Source organism: Oryctolagus cuniculus, chromosome 1 (assembly GCF_964237555.1).
Source record: "Oryctolagus cuniculus chromosome 1, mOryCun1.1, whole genome shotgun sequence".
Lineage (NCBI taxonomy): Eukaryota > Metazoa > Chordata > Mammalia > Lagomorpha > Leporidae > Oryctolagus > Oryctolagus cuniculus.
The window spans coordinates 180,763,237-180,782,876 of record NC_091432.1 but is presented as its reverse complement, the minus strand read 5'-3'; the positions used below and the strand labels follow the sequence as shown (position 1 = coordinate 180,782,876).

The 19,640-nt window shown below is 41.4% G+C and overlaps 1 protein-coding gene and 1 long non-coding RNA gene across 3 annotated transcripts in view; one reads left to right on the top strand and one right to left on the bottom strand.

Annotated features, from left to right (window-relative positions):
• ADAMTSL1 (ADAMTS like 1) overlaps positions 1-11,535 on the bottom strand; it is a 1,062,044-nt gene extending 1,050,509 nt beyond the window's left edge. The window contains exon 1 of one of the 2 annotated variants that reach the window (XM_008254434.4): positions 10,818-11,535. In XM_008254434.4, the coding sequence (XP_008252656.3) occupies positions 10,818-10,904 (87 nt within the window). In that variant the 5' untranslated portion in view covers positions 10,905-11,535. The remainder of the gene's footprint in view (positions 1-10,817) is intronic. The other variant, XM_008254437.4, reaches the window with a different exon arrangement.
• LOC108176469 (uncharacterized) lies at positions 10,105-14,989 on the top strand. The gene is made up of 2 exons (XR_001793089.3): positions 10,105-10,845; positions 11,678-14,989. It is a non-coding gene; the product is annotated as an uncharacterized lncRNA (long non-coding RNA).
• Positions 14,990-19,640: the final 4,651 nt, after the last annotated feature.

Below are 19,640 nucleotides of genomic sequence, written 5' to 3'. Positions count from 1 at the left end.
GAATAGAGTTGAATCAGGAGACACAAGAACCAACAGAAGTTCCACAAAAAGCAAACACATGAGATACTGGGAAGAACATTATCAAATACACATGAAAATAAATATTCTACAAACTGAAGTACATAGAACTATTACTGAAGGCCCACAAAGAACCTAGCAAAATCAATTTAAGTAAATAACTCACATCAAGACACAACATCATGAAACTTTAGCATAGAGGTCAGCAAATCATGGCCCATTGGACAACCTGGACCATTGCCTGTTTTTGTAAACAGTTTATAGGAATACAGCCATGGTCATTTGTTTACATATTGTCTACAGCTGCTTTTCTGTTTCAATGGCAGGGGTGAGTAGCTGGGACAGACACAGGATAGCCCACAAAGCCTACAACGCTTATTATACTTGTACTGTCCTTTACAGGAAAGCTTTCCAACTCCTGCCTTGGAGCACCAGATATAAAGTAAACATTCTAGAGGTTTCCAGAAACACCAATAAAGCAGGCTGAAGACAGAAATTAGAATTAAAATGGCTCTGGATTCCTCAATAGCAACATGAGATATTAAAAAAGAAGACAGAATGCCTTTAAAATTGGAATAACAGGGTGGCTAGGGACAGGAGAAAAAATATTTTTGACCTAGGACTCTATGCCATGGAAAATAAGCATCAAATATGAGAGTAGAATAATTTTCCAGGTTGTATAATCTATGAAATAGGGAATTTGACAGAATAAAAGCAAAGCAAAGAGAAGTCTGACAGCTATGTGAGCAGCTATGCTGAAAATAATCAGACATAAAGACAATTGAGGATGGTGAAAGGAGGAACTCTAGCAGACTGAAGGCATTGGTACTGTTACTCAACATTTGGAAAAGCTAGTTATAGGCACATGATAGGCCCATAGTACACTGGAAGAAAAGAGTGACAATAACAATAAGACTTCTTTTTTTCCCTCCCAATCAAGGAAGCTGTTAAATCCAATTAAAAAAAATGTTTTAAATGAAAAGGTGCTCTCCATCATTCATCATCAGGGAAAAACAAATAAAAATCACAATGAGATATCATTTCACACCCACTAGGATGGCTATAATAAAAAAGTCAGATAATAACAAACGTTGGTGAGGAAGTGGAAACATTGGAACCTACTTATAGGACTGCTGAAAATGCAGAATGCCCATAGACACTTTGGAAAATATCCTGGCAGTTCCTCAAATGATTAAATATGTAGTTATAATTTGATACAACAATTCCAGTCCCATACATATGCCTAAGAGAAATAAAAGCATATATCCACCAAAGAATTTGCATGGGAATGTTTATAGCAGTATTGTTCATACTAAGCAAAAACATGGAAAGAATACAAATGTCCACCAACAAACAAAATATGGTCTATTGACTCAACAGAATATTATTCAGCCATAAAAAAGAATGAAGTACTAACACATGTTCCAACTTGGATGAACCCTGAAAACATCCTTCTAAGTGAAAGAAGCCAGTTACAAAAGTCCACACATTATGATTCCATTCATATGACAACCGAGAGGACAGAATTAAAGTATATTAGCAATGCTCAGGACTGGAGTTGGAGGGATGAGAGCTAGTGGGTTTCTTTTTGAGATGACAAGATGTAAAACTATCACTGTGGTGATAGCTGCACTTATCAGTAAATACAATGAAAACGACTGAATTGTACATGCCAAACATATGACCAGTATAGAATATGAATTGTGTCTTAATAAAGCTTTTTTTTAAATAAAGCACTGGGAAAAACTGAATAATAACATATAACTTAGCCATCAAAATATATTAATACTAAATACTTATTTTAGTGTGGTTAAAAAAATGAAAGGATGATAAAAGTAGAATATTAACGAATTATAAAATCATACTATAATGGTCATTAATAAAATATGATAAATCAGGAAACATAAAGATAAAAGATGCACAAATTAACATTTAAAAATTATTATCTACCATTAAAATAGAGAAAAGTGAAATAGGTTTAAAGAACACACTATTACTAGGGCTGGCATTATGGCATATCTGCTAAAGCTACCACCTGCAATGCTGACATTCTGTATGGCACCAGTTTGTGTCCCAGCTGCTCCACTTCCAATTCAGCTCCCTGTTAATGGCCTGAGAAAGCAGTGGAAGATGGCCCAAGTACTTAGGTCCCTGTCACCCACATGGGAGACCTGGATGAAGCTCTTGGTTCCTGACTTCAGCCTGGCTCAGCCCTGCCCACTGTGGCCATTTGGGGAGTGAACTAGCGGATGGAAGCTAGCTTTCTCTCTCTCTCTAATTCTAACATTCAAATAAATAACTAAATCTTAAAAATAATGGACTATTACCAAATACAGAAGTCTCTATTTAATAATAAAAAGACCAAATCATCACGGTAACACAATAGCTCTTAACAATTCTGCACCCAGAAACAGAGCTTCAAAATAAGTAAAACAAAACTAATAGAACTGCAAGGAGAAATAAAAAATCAACAATGGTAGATAGAAATTTCAATATCCCCATCTCAATAATTGATATACTAAGTACACAAAAATTAATTGTGTAGGAGATTTGAACAATTCTATCAACCAACTTGATGTAACTAATATTTATGGAACATTCCACCAAAGAGATGCAGGCTGAGCAGGAAAAAACATAGGTATCATTTTCATATAAAGTTTAATTCTATTTGAAGGCATATAGAATGTTTACTAAGATTGAGCATATTCTGATCAATCAACATAAAAGGATGCAAGTTATATAAATATCTTCTCTGGGAAGACTGAAATTAAATTCAAAATAAATAACACAATTATATCTTGAGAATCTCCAAAATATTTAGAAAAAAAAACAATAAAATTCTAAATACCATGAAGAAGTATTCTAAACTGAACAAAATTGAGAAGATATATGAAAACTTACATATGCCACACAAGAAGCACTTAGGGAAAATTCACATCACTGTAACATATGTGTTAGAAAACACAAAAGAGCTTACATACACACAATAATACATACACAATAATCTTACAGACATAAGAAACTAGAAAAATAAGACCAAGTCAAAAACAAAAAAGAAGAATGAAAATGATAGATGCGAAACAAAATGAGTGGAATAGCAAACAAAGCAATAGGGGCTGGAACTGTGATGTAGTGGGTAAAGCTGCTGCTTATGGCACCAGCATCCCGAGTCTATGGGTGCCAGTTAAGCTCTCAGCTGCTCTACTTCCAATCCAGCTCCCTGCTAATGTGCCTGGGAAAGCAGCAAAGGATGGCCCAAATGCTTGGGTCCCTGCACACACATGGGAGAACTGGAAGAACCAACCACCTGGCTCCTGGCTTTGGCCTGGCCCAGCCCCAGCCCTAACCCTGTCTCCCGCCACCCCTCCAGCAATAACTCTGCCTTTCAAATAAATAAATCTTAAAAAAAGTAGAATAAATAATCCATGAAACAAAAAGCTAGTTCTCTGAGATTAATAAACTGGTTGACTAGGCAAAAAGGAAGAATAAATAAATAACCAAAATCAGGAATGATGCAACCAATAAAACATATTCTAATAATATTAAATAAGATATAAAGGAGCATTATGAACTACTTTATGCCAATGAATTCAACAACTCAGATAAAAATGACAAAATTGTGAAAGATATAAACTATCAAGGTAACCCAAAATGAAGCAGATACCTGTACATTAAGAAATTTAATTTGCAGTTACACACTTGCCTACAAAGTGAATTCAGGTCCAGATGGCTTCTTGTTGAATCTGCCAATATTTAAGGATTAAACCATACACAAACTTCCAGAAAACTGGAAAGGAGGAAATATTTCCTAACTTACTCTGTGAGGTTAAAATTACCCTGATATCAAAATCAGACAGACACTGAAAGAAAAGCAAATTACAGAATATTCCTCATCGGCAGAAATGCAAAATTCTAAACAAAATTTAATAAATTAAATCCAATAATATATAAAAAGAAAATCATATTGTGATCAAATTGGGTTTATCCCAAGAATGCAAGATGGGTTCAGCATTTAAAGACAAGTGAAGGTGGGGTAGACATTGGGTCCAGCAGGTAAAACGCCTGTAGGATCCTTGCATCACACATCAGAGCATTTGGGAGTGAATGCAGCTTCCTGCTAATGCAGACTCTTGGAGGCAGTGATGATAACTCAAGCACTGGCTTCCTTCCACCTGAATAGGACACCCAAATCGAGTTCTCAGTCCCGGCTTTGGCATGGTCCAAACCTGCTCATTGAGGGCATTTAGAGAATAAACCAATGGGTGGAGTTCCCTTTCCTTTTTTTGGCTCTCAAATGAGTAATTAATTTTAAAAAAATCAATAAAGGTAACTTACCATACTAACAAACTAAAAAGAAAATAAAACCTTTTGTGATAATTAGATGAGAAAAAACATCGCTCAAAATCCATCATCTATCTATATTTAAAGGGGAAAAACCTTTACCACTCAGAACTAAAAAAAAAAAAAAAAAAAAAGGCCCTTGGGCTTATATGAAACCATAAAAATATCTAGACTAGCCAAACAATCTTGAGAAAAAGAACAAAGCAAGAGGCATTATATTACCTGCCTTCAAAATGTACTGCAAAGCTATAATAATGACAATGGCATAGTACTGGCATAAAGACAGACATCAGACCAATGGAACAGAATGGAGAACCTAAATATAAACCCAAGCATCTACCATCAACTGATAGTCAGCAAAGATGCTAAGAATGTGCATTAGAGTAAATACATTCTTTTTCTGTAATTAGTGCTAGGTAAATCGGTTATGTACATACATAAGAATAAAACGAGAGCCCCTATACCTCACCATATATAAAACAATTCAAAATTGATTAAAGATCAAGGTATAAGGCCCAAAACCATCAAACAGAAGAAAACATAAGGGACAAACAGAAGTTTTGGCCTGTCAAGATGCCAGTTGGGAGGCCAGCATTGTGGCACAGGTTAATCCTCCGCCTGTGGCACCAGCATCCCATATGGGCACCGGTTCTAGTCCTGGTTGCTCCTCTTCCAATCCTGCTCCTGGCTCCTGGCTTCAGATCAGTGCAGCTCCGGCCGTTGTGGCCATTTGGGGGGTGAACCAATGGAGGGAAGGCCTCTCTCTCTGTCTCTACCTCTCACTGTCTGTAACTCTACCTCTCAAATAAATAAATAAAAAACTTAAAAAAAAAAAAAAAAACCACGATGCTAGTTGGGACACCCACATCCCATATTGGTTTGCTTATGTCTGAGTCTTGGCTTGACTCTTCATTCTGGATTCCTACTAATGTGTACCCTTGAAGGCAGCAGGTAATGGTTCAAGTACGTGTGTCTCTGCCACCGACATAGGAGACCTGGACTGAAGCTTCTAGTTTCAGCCTGGCCTAGTCCCAGCCATTGCTAGCATTTGGGTGCTGAATCAGCAAATGGAAACAATGCTTTCTCTCTGCCTCTGAGGTAAGTAAGTAAATAAATAACCTTAAAAATATAGAAAATGTTCAGAACATTAGAATGAACAAGGATTTTTTTTATCAGACCCCAAAATATAGGGGGAAAAAAAGCATAAGAAAGACAAATGGGATTTCATCAAACTAAAAATGTTCTTCACATTAAAGGGAACAAACAATCCAAGTGAAAACATAACCTACAGAATGGGAAAAATATTGCTAACTATATATCTGACAAGCAGTTAATAATTAGAATATACCTGCCAGAGTTTGAATATGATCCAGCTCCCAAATTCATACAGGATTTAAAACCCCACAGTCACAAGTTAATGGTACCAAAAGTGTAGAAACTTAGTGTAATCATGGTGTTTGAGACTAGGGCCCTGTAGAAAATACTCAGTTAATAAGGAGCGTATGTTCAGAAAGTAGTTCTTGAAAGAGGGTTGATTATAGAAGTGTGAGTTGGACCCGGCCACTCTCTGCTTTCTAGTGCTCCATGTGATCTTTCTACTGCCCATCATTACTGCACTCATCAGAGGCCAAACCAATTGGACCATGCAATCTTGAACTCCCAAAACCATGTGTCAAAACTTTCCTTCCTTCAGAAGTAGCTTGCCTTAGGTATTTCATTGTAGTAAAAAAAAAAAAAGCCTGATTTTATAGTGGGTAATAGATCTACTTGACATTTTTTCCAAAGGAAAACAAATGCTCAGCATCACTAGCCGGCAAACTAATTCTAATGTTCACATGGGATAGCTAAATCAATACCATTAAAGATATAGGACAAAGTTGGAGGAATCACACTTCCCAAGTTCAAGACTTTTATAAAGCTACAATACTCAACACATTGTGCTACTTGAACAATGATAAACATATAAACAAACTATTCTGAAAAAGAGCAGACAATTCAAAATTGACTCACATATGTACAGAGAACTGATTTTTAACAAAGGTGCAAGAAAATTCAGTGAAGAAGACAATATTTTTTCCAAAAATCATAGTACAAGTGAATATCCATAGGCAAAAAATGAACTTTAATTCTCACCCCGTACCATACACAAACATTAACTGAAAATCAAACAATCTAACTGCAAAACCTAAAAAAGAAAACCTCTTTGATCTTCGATTAAGTTAACATTTCTTAGAAATAAGAGCAAAATCACAATCCACCAAGAAACAGTTTGATAGATTCAACATCATCAAAATTAAAAATTTCTGAGCAGGAATTTGACCCAGCAGTTCAGACACTAGTTGGGATGTGTACATCCCATATCAGAGTGCCCAAGTTCAAGCCCAGGAACTGTGTTCCATTCCAGATTCCTGCCAGTGTGCACCCTGAGCAGCAGTGATACCTAAAGTGATTGGTCCCTGTCGCCCAGGCAGGAGAGTTGTGCTGAGTTCCCAGCCTCCAGCTTCAGCCAGGCCCAAGTCCCAGTTGCTGCAGGCATCTGGGGAGTGAACCAATAGATGGAATCTCTCACTTCATTGTGGGTTTTCCCTCTCTAAGTAAATTCTTTTTTTAAGATTTTATTTATTTATTTGAGCGGTAGACTTACTAACAGAGAAGGAGAGACAGAGATCTATCTGCTGGTTCACTCCTCAAATGGCTGCAACTGTCAGAGCTGAGCCCATCCAAAACCAGGAGACAGGAGTCTCTTCCAGGCCTCCCACGTGGACGTGGGCACAGGGGCCCAAGCATCTGGGCATCTTACACTGCTTTCCCAGGACAAAGCAGAGAGCTGGATTCAAAGAGAAACAGCAGGACACAAACTGGTACCCATATGGATAACGGTGCAACAGGCAGAGGCTTAGGCCACCATGCCACAGTACCCTGTCTCAAAAAAAAAAAAAAAAAATCTGCTCATCAAAAGACACTATTAATGAAAGTATAAGCCATAGGCTAGGAGAAATCATTTGCATTTAATAATCTAATAAAAGACTCATAGGCAGAATATATAAAGAATTCTCCATACTGAATAATAAGAAAACCAACAACTCATTAAAAGCAAAATATTTGGGTAGTAATTGTGCCAAAGATACAGATTCTAGATAAACACATGAAAAAAATTATCAACATCATTAGTCTTTGAGGAATTGCAGAGTAAAACCCACAGCAAGCTAAAATATTCCCCAAAGACCACACCAGGAATTGACAAGGAAGCAGAGACACTGAGACTCTAATTTAGTGCTAGTAAGATTTTAATATGTGTAGCAGGGGCCCAGGCACTTGAACCATCTTGTGCTGCCTTTCCAGGTACATTAGCAGGAGGCTGGATCAGAAGTGCAGCAGCTGGGGCTTGAATCAGCGCTCATATGGATGCTAGTGTCACAGATGGCTGCTTAACCCACTATGCCACAAGTCCAACCCCAATACCATCTTCTGAGAGACTGAATTTCCTAAAAGGTTAAACATGCACCTACAACATGATTGAGCCATTCCACTCCTAAGTACTTAACTAACACAAATGATACCACATGTCCCTACAAAGACTTGTACACAAACATTAATAGCAACTTTATTTATATAAACAAAATCTGGAAACAATAACTGTCCAATAATAACTTAATGTTGACAGTTCCTACTGGTTTAAACCACTATTTATGTATTTCCTCACCTGGGAGAAATTTAGGTAATGGGATAAATCTGGGTTCAACTTAGGAAATTAAATTTATTGGTAAGATAATCAGTTTCCTAAGAATCTGAGGAGTTTTCTGCCTTTAAGTTGTGGGGAGGTGGGGGATGGAAATTCTATCAGAAGAGAAAGAAAGGCAAATAACCCACTAAAGCAGAGATTCAGAAATGCTATCTATTTCCAAATCATTTGCGCTTGCATTAACATTGTTCTTTGGACTATGGTGTAATTCAGTTTAGGTAGCAACAGCTCTTGATCACAGATGCTCCTTTTGCTACAGTCACAATGTCTACCAGAGAGGCCTGATAAACCTAGTAACCATGCCTTCATATGTTGAGTGTTTTGATTTCAAAACAGTTTAAAGAACGCATAAATTCCAAACAGTGTTCAAAGGATCACTGGATATTGGTTACGGAATGATTTCTTCTTAAGTATCTTCAAATCTCTTACCTGTTTAGTTCAAATATTAGATATAACACCAATACAGTTTTACCAAAAAAAGTGAAGATATCAACCAGTATTGCAAACACCTGACCAAGTTAATGCTCTAAGTCAACTTATATTCTACCAGGATATACAACCCATCTACCACTTGCATTCTTTTCTATCCCTTCCTGGACAAGTTTTGTCAGGCTCTTCCCATGCAGAGAGCAGCCTTGAAGAGTGAAACAAGAAAAGCCCATTTGGAAGTAAGTAATAAACCACTTCCAACCCATCACCACACAGAATAAATGGTTGAGATGCTGAGCAAGAAGGAACAGGTATGTAATGCCAGGAAAATTGGGTTGTCACGAATGCCAGGAAGGTACTGGACTGACTTGAAGTAGGTTTCAACAGAGTGGGAAAGCATTTTTTTTTTAAAAACATACACACATGTCTAAGAAAGAGCATAGAACTCCTCTCTAGTACCTCTGCTAGATCCAAATATTAGCAACGAGTCAGCAAAATCTCAAGGTTAAGGTAAAAATTTCTACTCTGGAGGGTAAAGACAAGACACAAGTTGTTATCTTGATTTGCTTTAGTTGTGGGCCTTCCTGGTGGTGTTGGAGCTGGCAGAACTTTGGAGAACACAGGACAACAGCCTGGTGGTACAGATGAGGAATGGGAGGTTAAGGGCCTTGGCTAAAGAGTCCCAACTAGTTAGGAACACAGCCAGGATTGGAAGCTCCATGTCAAGACTCCTGAGCTGCTAAGACCTTTTTTTACTATTCTTTGTGTTGACTTCAGGGGCCATAATTCTATAACAGGGTACCTTGGGCAAATCATTTTTGCATGTTCGTTCTCAACCAAGCTCCACAGTGAAATCAGCTGGGGGCTTTAGAAGTTCTGTTGCCCCAGCCTCTCTCTCTCCCACAGGACTCTGAGTTATCTAGCTGGGGTTGGCCCTAACACAGGGGAGCTAAGATGGAGAAGTCAGCCACAGAATAAGGCATGGTAGGAGCAAGACTCGCTGAAAATTAAGACAAGCATTCGGAGCTATCTCCAATCTGGGCAGGTGCATCTGCTGAAACCCTCTCTCCCCGATGAGTCCTTGTTCCTCTCTTCCTAGCCGGCTCTAGGCCCTCGTAAGCCATCATTCTTGATCCTCTCCCAGCTTCCAGAAATGCACCACGGCAATTAAAATGACCATTAAAATAGAGATCTGGAAACAGATTTCAAAACGTTAAGAAAAAGCTTGGGAAGGAAATCCCCCAATTTGGACAAGCCTCCATAAGCCAGAGGGAAAGGGAGGCTATCTGGCGATAATTCCAGCCAAGAGGATTTGGGCATTTTCCCAGAATTACCCAAGTAATCCTGCGAAGAGCAAATCTATGCAGGCTAAATTATGTACAAACTGCCTAAATCATGGGCTTTAACCACAAGCTTCCTGGCTCTGAGAAGTGTGAAAGCCAAGGACACCACAGGTTATCCTGGGGTTGACTCGACCCTCCCAACCCCTGCCCCATTCCCTAAGCTGCTCCCTCCAGAGTCTTGCCAGTAATAAACCACCAACTGTGAATTACACACCCTCTCGCTAACTGTGAATTAGGCTCCTTCCTTTCAGCCTCGGGACCTAATCACCCACCTAGGAGAACGCCCCAGTTCCTACAGCCTGTCTGGCTGCAGAAAACCCAGGCAGGACTCAGAAGGGGTGTGGTCAGGACCAAGCCTCCTGCACCCGCCTGAGGCACCTCTCCACCACAGAGGCACTGGGGAGCCCACCTGCTCCTCCATCCGCGAGCCCTACAAAGATCCGCCCCTGTCTCTCGGACGCAGGTGGCCCCACGGTGTCGGAAGTTCGCCGGGTGCACAGAAAGGTGGAACTGAAGAGTCCCCAGCGCCTGAGCCTGCCTGAAGCGGCTAAGACTCTGTCAAGAGCTAAGAGAAGGAATTCGACAAAGGACTGCCGGGTAGGGGTTAGGGCGTCACTGGCTCCCGAGAGACTACCGCTCCCCAGCTCAGGAGCCGCCTTCGCGCCTCGATTCTGCCCAGCTGGAGGCAGAACCCGAACTCCAGCGAGGAGCTGGGTTCCAGAAGACCGGGCCGAGGCTCAGCGCAGAGACTGACCCCGCCAGCCCAGAGCTCGCTACCAGGGCCCGCCTTAGCCCCAACCCTCGCTCCACCTGTCCCAGCTCGGGCGTCAGCCCGGCTCCAGGACTGACCTTCGCGGGAGCGTGCACCCCAAACGCAGCGCTTCACCCTACAGCACCAACTACAAAAAGTCTGCGAGGCACGCAAGACGCGCAGACTGCCCTACCTGTCCGGCGACACACAGCAGGCACCAGGTACCACCGAGGAGGCGAGCCAGGAATCCCGGGCGCTGGGGCGCCACCAGCGGTGCCATGGTCCCCCAGTGGAGACCAAAGGGAGTCCCAGGCGAGCCCCCTCCGAGGGAGCGAGACCCGCGTCTTGTCCGGACTGCGGGGGCCTGGCGGCGGCTGGCGGGCAGGCTCCAGGCGTGCGCGCTCCGAGGCAGAGCTGCGCTGGGGCCAGCGGCGCGTCTTCTGAGCGGCCGCGAGACCCCGCTCCTTTGAATGGGAGCGCGTGCGCTGGGGGTGGGGGCGTTATTTGTGAATGTGCTGCTTGTCTTGGCTCGGGATGGTTGGCGCTCCCCCCGCACCAGCACCCCCTCCGGCTCCTGCTCCTCCCTGCTGTGTCAGCCCAGCGAAGGCGGGGAGCGAAGACACCCAGCCTCCCCGGCCGCGACCGCGGTGCGCGTTTCGGGAAACCCGAGCGGGCTGAGCGCTGCCTTCTATTTATTTAATTTTCTACAAGGCAGAGTCCCGCGCTGCCCTCCTTTGCGATGCCACCCTGCCGACGCTCGGAGAAGGGGAAAGTTCTCCCCGGACGCTTGGCGCTTTCCCGGGAACGAATCCTGAGGGCATTCCCTGCGCGCTTTCCCGGAGCTCGGAGCTCCGCGTACTGTCACTGTCCTGGGAGCCACGCAAGACCCTCCAGGGGCTGCTACGACTTCGCGCGTGTAGGGAAGGGGGTAATGATTAAAAAACGTACGACCCCGTATGATGATACAGAACGGAACGTTATGATGCGTTTGTCCGTGAGACTGTCTCCTGGGCATTCATAGAGATTCTCCCGTGGCGTTGATTTGTTTTGCAGACTCCATCAGGAAAAACAAGCTGCACTTCCGAGCGGCAGGAACCTATGACAGCTGCGTGGGGACGCGGTGAATGGAGAGCCCCCATCATGCACAACCAGCCCAAGGGATGGGTTCCAAGTGACTAACTTCCTTGCTGGTCTTCCTGTCCGATGGGTTCCCGAGGGCAAGCTAGGGCGCCCCCTTTTCTGGTCTGGGCCAGGTTCTTACTGCGCTCGGGCCTTTTCTGTAACAGCATAGGGCCTCGCTGCAGTTCTCTGCATTGGGACCCAGGTTCATTGCTTCCTGAATATCTGGGGCTTCCAAAGCATCTTTTTAAAGAAAGTAAAATCCCACACCCTCCTTCCAACTGTCTTCCAGAACTCTCCACCCCTCTGCACACTTGGCAGGAAAGCTGGAAGAGGCGGGGAGCTGGCCCCACTTCAATAAACTCCGAACGATAAGGGGATCAGCAAGGCGCACATGAAATCACTTTTGTGAGGTTCCCACGTGTGCGCATTGGGAGGATCCCAGCACAGAATGAAGGCGCCGCCATAGTAACCATTCATTTAGTGCACATATTCCTATGCTGAAACATTGTAGGCCCTCAGCACCTGAGAGGGACTCGGATCCTGCCCATGTTGACTGGGCAAACGAACCAGACACAAACTGCTGAGAATTACAGGCAAAGTCAGGGCAGAAGAACCTATAGGAAGCGAATGCTACAAACTCCAACATCAGTGTTTGTGTCCAGAATGGGTAAAAGAGACTGTTTCTCAGAAATCATGTATATACTCATATGCATTATCTACTGAGTATCAAAGATCATAAGAAAAAATCAGAAGTGGAAAACAAAATCTACCTTTGAGCTTAGTATATCAAAGTTTAAAAGGTCAAAATATTTTAGAGATCCTTTTGTGAAGGAGTTTTGGGTTAGGTTTTCATTTTGAATTGGTAAAGAGGAAAGGGCAAGACATCTTGAAAAATGAACAAACTTACAAAAGAGAACAAAGACCCCAGAGGCTGGGAGCAGGCAAGTGTTCTGTGCTGCTAGGATGACTGAGCCACACGTTTACCAGAAAAGGTGGAAGCTGGGCTTGGTGGGAAGGTGGTCCCAACATGTCATGTGGTAGTCCTGGGCGCAGGTACCTGCAGCACCAGGCTGGAAGGAAAATGGTACGTGGGTGGCAAGCAGCAGTGCTAGGCAACCTTAAATTAAACCTTCAATCAACCCACAAGATAGGTGTAGATTATCCCAACTTGGCATACAAGACTCCTGAAGCTCAATAGCTGCACTGCTAGAATTGGAACCAGGCGCTGGAGCAACAGAATTTCAGGTCTGGAGGGAAGCTGTAGCCCAACTACATACTCCCAACCCCCATTCCCTCAGCAAATTTGGCTATCCAGTCCAAAAGCTACACCTTTATGTGTACATGGAGAATAAACTAAGGCCTAGGAAAATTAAGTGACATGTCCTATGTCTCTCTTAAGAGGCAGGTGAACGCCTTCCTACCTCATATAGTAGGGAAGAGTGAGTTGCTTCTGTTCCTTGAACAATGCAGTAACCAGAAAAAAAGTTAAAGCTAATTCATAGACAGCCAATTGAGTAGAAAGTCCAAAATGAGAGAGAACAGCTAATGGAGTTCCTGCCATACCCCAGCCATCCAATGATAAAGGCTCCATTCCAGGATTTTCTGACAGGTGGAGAACAAAGTGTTGGGAGAGCCTGGTAGAAGGCAGGCAGGCAGGCGTTGTTTGTTCTCATACAACATGAGACAATGACTCCCTCCTAACCACATCTCCACACCAGGGACCCAACTCCAGATCTCTTGGGCTGACACCAGACCCAAATGTTAGCTAATAGTCTGGTTTGTTGCTCATTGTTTGCTTTAAAATCAGTAAGCTTTTAAACTGTGCCTCATCGATTCATTCAAAGAATGACTGAATGAGAAGGAAGAAAGTATACTCATTATCCACTGAAGATCAAGTTTCCTTGATTCTGCATAAAATGCAGGGTGGATGCCTTAAAACAGATGTCTTCATCTACTTCATGGATTAATAACCTCATTGTGACACCAGGACAAAGAAATGTAACATTACTCTGGTCCTGGAATCTGCACGATGGCTCCACTGATGGCCCTTTGCCTCAGCCCAGTCCCAATCTTGCCAGAGCCTCTGCACTAGACTGCCAGCCCTACCATCTGAGATTGGCAACACAATAATGTTTTGACCACCTCAAGCCAGACCCCTTACAGAATAATTCTTTTCTTTAAAAAAAAAAAAAACTATTTGTTTATCTATTTGAAAGGCAGAGTTTCAGACAGAGAGAGGGAGAGACAGAGAGAGAGGTCTTCCATCCGCTGGTTCACTCCCCAAAAGGCTGCAATGGCCAGAGCTATGCCGGTCCAAAGCCAGGAGCCAGGAGCTTCTTCTGGGTCTCCCACACAGGTGCAGGGCCCAAGGACTTGGGCCATCTTCGACTGCATTCCCAGACCATAGCAGAGAGCTAGATCAGAAATGCAGCATCCGGGACTGCAAGCAGTGGCCTACCCGCTATGCCACAGCACCGGCTCCTAAAGCATTGTTGTATTGGGACATGACAGTACAAGATTCTCCCTGTTGACCTCCGTATCCATTTTTCTCCATTATGGCTCAGCCTTTTCCTCAGTCTGTTTTTTCCTCACTTTTCTCCCTATTCCTTTTTATTCACCATCCTTTTCTTTTTCTCATGTCTACCACTAGGCAATAACACTTTTTCAATACCCTAACCTCCCTTGCCCTTTGGTCTTTTCTTCAAAATGAACACAGTTGCCTTCTTTTTCATTACCTATCCTATGGAGCCAAAACTGCAAGGGAAAGCCACAAAACAGGACAGATAAGTACCACCACAATATTTTCTTCACCAGCCTCAAGTGGATTCTAACATTGCCCATCAGTCTACCTGTTTCTGGGGTCAATTCATGCTCATACCATCCCACCCTATGCAATGATTTCAAGCCTTCTCCACTTTCCCCATACCTCCATTCCTGCTCTCTTTCAACAGACAGGCAAAGCTCTAGATTTCTTAGAAAGTCAAATCAGTCAAATGGGAATAATTTCTATTTTTACTTTTTATGACCCAGTCTAGTCATATCTACAACAATCACTGACCCCCTTTTTATTTGCTTTATAAGATGAGTCCTTCTATAGTTTTCTGGATCTAATACTTTCTTGAATTCAACTAGGAAAGAAATTTACAATAATTTTTCTCTGTGCTGTAGATTCAATATTTACTGATAAGCTATATCTGACAGTGCTCAAGCCTCTCATGCATAAATAAACAGAGATCACCTTTCTTCAATGACTCCACAGCTTCTTCTCTTGTCAATCACATTTCTTGAAGGTTGTAATTATACTCCTTACTGCCTTCCTCTTTTCCTGTATAATTCTCTGTTCATTTCAGTCATGATTCAGTCACTATCACTCTACAAAAATAGAACTTGTTCTAGTCACCAAGCACCTCCATGTTGTCACATTCAACACACATGAAAATGAACTGATCAGTCCTCTTCTTTGTCCTCACAAACTCACTTGGCATGGTTGATAGTTCCTACCTTTTTGAAACTTGATTCTCTCTTGGATGTTCACCAGACATTGCCATGATAATTTTAGAAACAGGAATTCACATCGTTTTTATTTACTAATTTATTTGAAAGGCAGAGTTACAGAGAGGGAGTGGAGAGAGAGAGAGAGAGAGAGAGAGAATCTTGCATCCACTGGTTCACTCTCCAAATGGCCACAATGGCCAGAGGTGGGCCAAGCTGAAGCCAGTAGCCTAGAACTCCATCTGGGTCTCCTACATGGGTGGCAGGAGCACAAGCACTTGGGCCATCTTCTGCTATTTTCCTAGGCACATTAGCAGGGAGTGGGATCAGAAGTGGAGCAGCCAGGGCTCAAAGCCAGACCCAAATGAGATGCTGGGGTTGCAGGGCACAGCTTAACTATGCCCCAATGCTGGTTCAAAAAACAGGGCTTTTGAAGGTGCTGTCCCTTTCCTTCCTGACACCCTTATCCAATTAACCCATTAAAGAGTTCCTCCCTTATTTGGATTGATTTTCTTATTTCTATGCACTGATATATCTGTATCCTTTTCCTCCTCAAAATTTACCCTATTTATTATTTTATGTGGTATATATTATTATTATATTTATTAATATGATTACTTTAAATATATCCTTCTCTTATCCCAATAGGCCATACATTCTAAAAGAGCAGTTCAGCATTGTGGTACCAATGTCTACCTGGTCCAAATGTCTATCATGTTTGCTAAAACTCAAAACTAGTTTATAAATGGATGAGTTAGTGGGCTGACCTGGAATCCTTACCATTAAATAAGACACAAGCAACCTCTCCTTGAAGACAGGCATTATAACTATTGACCTTTATCCTAGTACCTCTCTCAGTCCTAGGAATACACTAGGTACTTAGAAAAATGACTGACTATACAAATGGACAGAATCTACTAATAGATTGGACGATTACCTAACCATGGCTACAAAGCAAACTCCCATAGAAATCTATAGACCTATATCTGAGATTATTTCAAAAAGTTCATGTAAAATGGGAATAAAAAATAAGATATTTCAGTGCAAAACAATTTTGAAATAAATGCAAAGAAGGAGTTGTCAAAAGGTTCATGAAAATGTATATATTGACAAAAACTATGAATGGATTTCAATTTGGAGGGCACCAAAATAAACATTAGCTCCATTTTCTACAGACTTTTTGAAGTGCCTAAATATAGTTCTTTGAAGACATAGTAAAACATACCAGAAACCTTCCTTCTAAAAAACATATAATTAAGTTTGGGATAAAGCCAATGATGCTCCCCAATAAATGTCCTCCATAAGGACAAAATAAGAAAATGATATAAATCATATCCACAGAAAGCTCACTACAATACAAATTATTATTTATACACAATGCAAATCATGCTACTTATTTCCTAAGCAACATTCCACTTTTCAGTTCATAATACTTGCAAGAAGGGTGGGGGAGGCACATATTCTGTTACTCAGAGTTAAGATTTATCTAAAATACTTATAATGAGTATATCATGTTTATTATAAAAATGTTTAGCATAAAGGAATTTTCTGATAACTGACTCAAATCCTGTTTCATTCCCCTCTTGGTCTTTAGCTCGCGGAAATGTCCTTCTTGTCAGCCTTTATTTGCATCAGTAGACAAGCGAAACACAGCACAAAGCTGCCCAGTCAAGTAAAATGTTCACTTTTGACAATTTGAATGTCACACACTTTGTTCAAAGAAAACATACATACCTGAATCATACAGTTCAAAGTCTCCTCCCCAACTGAAGCTGTTTGAACAGTATCCCAGTCCACAGAGACATGTGGCTTCAACTATTACAAACTGCTAAATTATGTGCATAATAAAAAATGATAGGAAACATAAAGTAGTGTGTTTATATCTGACAGAAATGACTCAAAACCATATTTTAAGAAAGTAAACACTGGAAACCAGCAGTGTTACTTACTCTCTTGCCCCAATTTAATCTCTGCTCTAATTCTTTCATATGAACATACTGATTTCTTTACCTTTAGCTACCAGATTTCAGGATTTTAAAATTATAATCATAAAGATTAGCTGATATTGGTTAAATGTAGTTGTATGAATTAACATTCAGAGCAAAATATTTCAAAGTGTGTGTGCTTCCTTCCTGGGAAAAAGAGTGTCTCCTGAGGGTTATAACTTATCAGCAGACTTATCTTTCCATTCTATAGCTCTGAGGTTCTGAGGAGTGTTTGAGCTTACAGTGATTTCCTGGCATCCATCTAACGACATTCATGATAGTGTGTTAGTAATGCGCATACTTAATCTCTTGATGTTGGCTTGCAGGAGTCTCAAATATAAAATGTGACAGCATTTGTTTTTCTTACCACATAAAAAATGACATCACAAACTGTTAAGAGGTTAAACTATATATTATGGCTTCATTTCAGAGTCACTCGTTGCGTCATACGACTGCCCACCAGGGACTGAAGCTAACACACTTCACATTCCTGAGCCTAATAACATATATATGCGCCTCTGGGTGAGGCCTACTGGGTGCGGTTTTATCACACAGAAAATCTTATATAATAATAACCTTTTCAAAGAATTGTCATTCTCCTTCCATATGTTGAAGGATTTGTCCAAATAACACAGCAAAGGACAACAGAGAAGAAAGAAATCAAATAAAGAAAGCAAAAAATTACATTTAGGAACACTTATTAATTCTTTTCAGCTTCTCTGGAGACCTCAGAAACTATTTACCTGAACTTGGCAACAACTTTTCATAATTCAGCAACAATATTCAGTTTCCATTTTCTGTTAGCCATTATGAAAGCATGTAAAATCAAAGATATGATCCCTGTTCTTTCAAAATGCACAATTAACTTTCATGCAATACATTTATGTAAGAAATTTATGTCTCCAAGATATTTGTTCTCTATGATTTTATAAGCCCTTTGAGGGCCCTGTATTCTATTGCACTCATTTTTGTAGCCTCAATACTTACCACACAGTGGGCACTCAATAATGTTTGATGAACTGAACTGAACGTTTCCTCTAACGCAAAACACATTGGCAAACACTGGGAGGAGTAAATACTGAGCCTGTATGTACACCAAGCTTCCTAAAGCAGATGCGGAAATATTCTTGTGATCAGAATCCTTACCTCTCTTATGTGTTGATACAGCTGGTTCTAAAATATTATGTACAAGACATTAGTGGTTTGGTAAGTAGGTCTCAGTCAGCTAACTCAACATTTTATTGCGGGGTTTTCTTCCCAGATGATGCTTCCTGTGTTCTGGTATTGTGTGGATGCTGGGTTTCGTTACAGCATCAGCCTGTGCAGCTCCTCAGCATACCTAGAAAGCTGGTGCATAAAGTACATTTATTCCACAATCAAGCATCTGATGCTCCTCGACTGGGTAGCCAAGACTCCAAAATAAAGCTCAAGAGCTGGATTTATTTTCTTGTTATTTTTTAAAAGATTTATTTATTTATTTGGGAGGCAAAGTTACAGAGAGCAAAGACTTCCATCCTCTGGTTCACTCTCCAAATGGCCACAATGGCCAGAGCTGGGCCAGTCCCAAGCCAGGAGCCAGGAACTTCTTCTAGTTCTCCCCTGTGGGTGCAGGGGTCTAAGGACCTGGGCCATCCTCTACTGCTTTCCCAGGCCATAAACAGAGACCTGGATTGCAAGATGAGCAGCCAGGACATGAACTGGCACCCAAATGGGATGCTGGCACTGCTGACAGTGGCTTTACCAGCTACGCCACAGCACCGGCCCTAGGAGATGGAATTCTATGTCTCACAAAAATCACTATGGAAATACACCAAAAAAGCACATTATGCTGCTTATTTCCTAAGCAACATCTGACTTTTCAGTTCACATCTGTGACTACGGAGAGCTTCTGCTTATTAAACTCACCTATCTTTTATTTGAAATCACTAACTGAACAAAAAAAAACAACCCTCTTTTTGAACTAAATTATCATCCACTTCCCTAGAGGCATCTATAGAAGCTGTGGATAGCTTATACCTCTGATTGGTTCTTTCTGAAAGAAATATCAGTTTGTTTATGTGGATACAATCCCCTAAGATTTTGCTAGAAAAATTGGAACTTCATTACTGGGTCTCTGGATAGCACTGGAAAATCATACAATGAAAATAAACACAGGGGAGCACAGAATTTATGTACTTGGTTTGCTTCTCACAAAACACTTAGTATAATAATTCCTCATAGAATAAGAATTAAAATAATTTGAGGCAGTGTTTTGATACAGTGGGTTTAGATGCTACTTGCAACACTGGCAATCTATATCAGAGTCCTGGTTTGAATCTCAATTGCTCCATCTCCAATCCAGATTCCTGCTAAGGTACCTGGGAAGGCAACATAAGACATCTCACGTACTTGAGCCCTTGAAACACACTGAGGGACCA